The 4,993-nt window shown below is 51.9% G+C and overlaps 1 protein-coding gene across 5 annotated transcripts in view; it reads left to right on the plus strand.

Moving 5' to 3' along the window:
* Positions 1-2,635: 2,635 nt before the first annotated feature.
* Positions 2,636-4,993, plus strand: part of CHD3 (chromodomain helicase DNA binding protein 3) — a 60,936-nt gene continuing 58,578 nt past the window's right edge. For all 5 annotated transcript variants that reach the window (XM_026660360.2, XM_026660362.2, XM_026660361.2 and 2 more), the window contains exon 1: positions 2,636-2,840. In XM_026660360.2, coding sequence (XP_026516145.1) covers positions 2,636-2,840 — 205 coding nt within the window. The remainder of the gene's footprint in view (positions 2,841-4,993) is intronic.

Genomic DNA, 4,993 nt, shown 5'->3' on the forward strand with positions numbered 1-4,993 from the left:
CCTCCACCCAACCCTGGATTGTAATTGTATTTGCTTCTTCCAGGCATCAGAGTATTTGAAAATCAAAAAAGTGTAGAGGAGGGCTGTGGTGTTTCATACACCTCTACCTCGATATAACACTGTCCTCGGGAGCCAAAAAATCTTACTGCGTTATAGGTGAAACCGCGTTATATCGAACTTGCTTTGATCCGCCAGAGTGTGCAGCCCCGCCCCACCCCGGAGCACTGCTTTACCGTGTTATATCCGAATTCGTGTTATATCGGGTAGCGTTATATCGGGGTAGAGGTGTATTGTGCTGACACGCTTAACTGTTCCCATATTTAGAAAGGATTTCTCCATTTGCCTTGTGGTTTGATTAGCAGTCTCTTTTATTTTAATATACAGAAAATGAAACAATCAGGGGAATAATATGCCTGAGAAGGAAAACAAAAGATGGTTTAAAAACAAATACAAGTAGGGAACTCCAGGATCTATTAGGATCCTCAGTTAGGCCCTGATCCTACAACTGAATCTGCTAGCATAGACCAATGCAGGATTGGGGCTTTTATTTTATCTGCTATATTTTTTGAGTTGGTGAGGATAGTCCTAGAAACCTAGATGCATTTGAAAAGAAGATGGAATCAGAACAGGACTGCGTCCCTTATTCCTGAAGGAGGGGTTCCCCAGCTTTTATTGGTGGGGTGTGCAGGTGGGGAAAAGGTATTTGAAATGCTGGTATTTTAAAGTTACAGGAGACTGTATTCCTTCGACATTTACTTTAGGAGCTCCCTGATTTTAAGGGACACAACCAAGCAGCTGATGAGAAGAAAAAAAAAATTAAGCTTGGAATTCCCCAGCTCTAGGTCCAATTCTGTTCCTATTTCAGTTGCAAAACTCCCCCATCATCCTCATTAATATCGAAGGTCCGAATCTGCAAACAGTACATGTGGGAGCAACTTTACCTGGGTGAGTAATCCCAAAGTTACATATGTCTGTAACATCTGCAGGATCGGGCTCTGTGAATGAACACCCCGGTTGTATTTAGGGCCTAAGGCGGCACATGCTGACTATACACGTTGTTATGGGGACTACCCACTGTAATAAACATTGGACAGGATTACTGAACGCCTATCACGCAATCACTAGGCACCGCAAGCGTGTTGAGTCGCAGGTATGAAGCCAGTCACAGGATCAGGGCCCCTAGAGAGTACTGTATCCCTTATATTTTTAGGAGCACCCCAATTCCAGTTGCATTTTGGGGGTGGCTGTCAAGAACCTAGATGGGTTTTGTGTTCCGGCTACAAGTTTAAGAAAAAATCCCCCCCTCAAAAGCGGGAGCTTAAAAGAAAAATAAAATATGGTACAAACAATTATAACATTTTGTTCCCCAATTTTATGTGGGTGTGTCCTGGGTGAAAAGTTAACAACGAAACAAAAAAGAAAGGACGGTGTTTTTTAATAGAAAAGCGGGGGGGGGGGGATCTCGTTCTTTTTTTTTTTTTTTTTTTTTTTGGTGAGTGTGTGTGGAAAACCTTCTTGAAAAAGATATTAAGGAAAAGACAGAGTTAAATCTGTCCTCAAGATGCAATTCACCGAATTTGGACCATGTATTTAAATTCTTCCCCCCTCCACCCCCTTGGTTCTTCTTCTCTTGCCTTAAGCCTAAAGAAAGAAAGAGAAAAAAAAATACACCACTCTCTTCTGAAGTATTTAAAAGTAAGAAAGGAAGAAAAAAAATGAAAGGGCCCCCCTTCTCTTGTCTCTCGCATGCACTAGTAAAGCAGGCAAAAAAAAATTATATATATATATATATATATAGTGTTACTAGTATGGAACTAGTTAACCTTTAACAATTTATGCTGATGTCACACTGAGCATGAGTACTGATTAATCCCAGCCTTTTCTGTCCCCCCCCCCCCGAAAATATTTTTATTGAGGGAGGTGGGGGGGGGGGAAGTATAAGAAAAAAGAAATAATTTAGAGCAGCCATCTTTGCTTTATGCAGAAATCTTTCTCTTTCAGTTCCCCCCCAGTGCCAGGAATATACAAATATTGTTCATCTATGCAATGAGCTGAGAGATTCAAACAAGCAACAATAAGGAGAAAAATTAAGGGGGGGGGGATCTTTTTGTTGTTGTGGTTGTTTTGGATTGATTTTTGGGGGGGGGCTGTTTTTTTTTTTGTTAACCTCAAGGAAGAGGTGTGTGTGTGGTGGTGGGGGGTGACTTAAAAATCAAGCCAGCCATTTTGTTTTTTTTTTTTCAATAAAGGGGTGGGGGGGTTTTTTTTTTTCCCTTTTTTTTCCCTCCTGGGGGGGGTCTGTTTTAAAAATAATTTAAGGGCGGCCATTTTTGTTCCTTGCTCTTGTGGCAAATATTATGCTGAGCTGCCCCCTCAGAATTTAAATATATTTTAAACTTCTCTCTTCCTCTCCCCCCCACTTTTATATTTTTAAAGGGGGGGAGGGGAAAAAGTTAAGAGTTTTTTTTCCCTCTCTTTTTTTTGAATTCATGGGACTTTTTCATGCAGTTCTTTTTTTTTTTTTTGTGACTGAGGTGATCTGAACGGGGGGGAGAGGGTTTTTGTGTGTTGTTGAAGGGGGGTTGTTCCCCCCCTTCTCTCTCTGTGTGTGTCCCTGCCCCCCCCCAGCACCACCATGGCTTCCCCTCTGAGGGAGGACGAGGAAGAGGAGGAGGAGATGGTGGTGTCTGAGGTGGAGGGGGATGAAGAAGAAGAGGAGGAAGAGGAGGAGGAAGAAAGAGCAGGGGACAACAGCCCAGGCGACATATTCCCGCCTGCTGCTGCTCCACTGGCACCAGCACCAGCAGCATCAACTCCACCAGCAGCTGCGGCTCCTCCAGGTAAACAAGCCCCCTTCCCTCCGAGCAGGGCGCCAAAATACCCCCCTCCCCCTCCAACGGCTTTGGAACTTTCGGGGGGTGGGCATTGTTTGTAAACAACCAACGGCTGTGGAACGTTGAGGGGCCGAGAGTTCTGACTTCCGAGGCTTCCCCCCCCGCCGCGCGCGCGTCGCTGCCCAACGGTTTTGGAACGTTGAGGGGCCGAGAGTTCGCGGCACCCTCCTCCCCCCACCCCCCCGCTGCCCAACGGCTGTGGAACGTTGAGGGGCCGAGAGTTCACCCCCGCCCTCTTCCCCCCCAGCAGGCGCGCACGCTGCCCAGAGGGGAGAGTTTCCAGCCCCCCCCTTCCCCTCTTTGGATCGTTGACGGGCCGAGAGTTCCGCCCCCCCCCCGCTCCCATGCGCCCGCGCTGCCCAATGGCTTTGGAACGCTGAGGGGCCGAGAGTTCAGCCCTCCTCCCCCCCGCGCGCGGCTTAACGGCTTTGGAACGTTAAGGGGAACCCCGAGAGTTTCTACCCCCTCGCGCGCGCTGCCTAACGGCTTTGGAACGTTAAGGGGGACCCCGAGAGTTTCTACCCTCTCGCGCGCGCTGACTAACGGCTTTGGAACGTTGAGGGGGCCCCCCGCCTTTCGAACGTTCAGGATAGGGGAGGGGTACGGGCAAGCCCCCCTCGACTTGGTTTTCAGGGCCCCTCCCCCACCCGAAGTGGCCTCAGTGGGGCCCAATGCGCCTCCATGGATTCCAATAGAGAACAGGATCGCCCCCCCCCCCCCCCCATGTGGGGTGGCCCTGATTGCTTGGCAACACAGCCCCCCTTCACCCTTCTCCATTAAAGCCCTGGAGGCTGCCCTCAAAGTGCTCCCCCACCCCCTGCCAGCTCCTGTGAGGTGGTGAGCACCCCCAGAGTTGAGGGGTTTCCCCAGCCCCAAAGACAGGGGGCAGTTCTGGCAGTGGCGGTGGAGGAGCAACAAGATGGGACCCCTGGGGTCAGTGAGGGGGCGGGAGTAGAATAGGGTTTGTGGGGTCAGCGGGTGCTTGGCTGGGGGGAAGCTTGGCACCTGACGGGCAGGACTGGGCCCGCTGGGCATTGGTGGGAATGTGGGGTGACTGGTGCCTGGCGGGCAGGATGGGGCCTGCTGGGCATTGGGAGAGGGGGGTAATAGGTGCCTGGTGGGCAGGATGGGGCCCCGTGCTTAGCAGATAGGGAGGGCACCTGGCAGACAGGACAGGGCACATGGGGTCCATGGACAGGGAGGGAACCTCGAGGGACCAGCTGATGGCATTTGCCAGCGGGCTGGGAGAGCGCTTTGGTGCCCTTCAGCATCAGATCAGCTGGAACGAGGTGGCGTGGGGGGTCAGTAACCTGTGGGGCGTGGCCTGCTGGCATTAGGGGCGGTAGGTGGCATTTGGCCCTCTGACTAGTGGTGGTCTCCAGGGGATGTAATCTCAGGGTGTAGGGAGCAGATGGGGCCAAACACCCAACCCGACTCAGTGCCCTGCGGGATGGGCCGCCTCCGGTACGATGCAGGGGAGAGCGTTGGACTCTGTGCAGGGTGAGGACGTATTGGGAGAGCAAGTGGCTCCGCTGTCCATGGGACATCGCCACGGTGGTTACCTAAATTTGGATGTGGTGGTCTCTGGTGGGGTGGGGGTCAGTAGCCACAGCTTGTGTGTAGGGGACTTTGCACCCCTCTTGATAGCGTTACCTCACCTGTGATGGGAGTAAAAGGTGCCTTAAGGGATGGGGCTAATTGCCCTCAACAGGAGTGGACGGGGTCAGGGCCAGGTTGGTGATGGTGGGAGTGGAGGGTGATGTGAGGACAGGGTTAATGGGCTGCGGTGGCAGTGGATGAGATCAGGGCCAGGTTGGCGATGGCGAAAGCGGAGGGTGAGGTCAGGACAGGGTTAATGGGCTGCGGTGGGAGTGGATGGGATCAGGGTCAGGTTGGCGATGGCGAGAGCGGAGGGTGAGGTGAGGACAGGGTTCATGGGCTGCCGTGGGAGTGGGTGGAATTAGGACCAGGTTGGTGTTGGCGGGAGCGGAGGGTGAGGTAAGGACAGGGTTAATGGGCTGCGATGGGAGTGGATGGGGTCAGGGCCAGGTTGGCGATGGCGGGAGTGGAGGGTGAGATGAGGAGAAGGTTAATGGGCT

The sequence above is a fragment of the Terrapene carolina genome, unplaced genomic scaffold (genome assembly GCF_002925995.2).
Source record: "Terrapene carolina triunguis isolate 2854851 unplaced genomic scaffold, T_m_triunguis-2.0 Scaffold751, whole genome shotgun sequence".
Lineage (NCBI taxonomy): Eukaryota > Metazoa > Chordata > Testudines > Emydidae > Terrapene > Terrapene triunguis.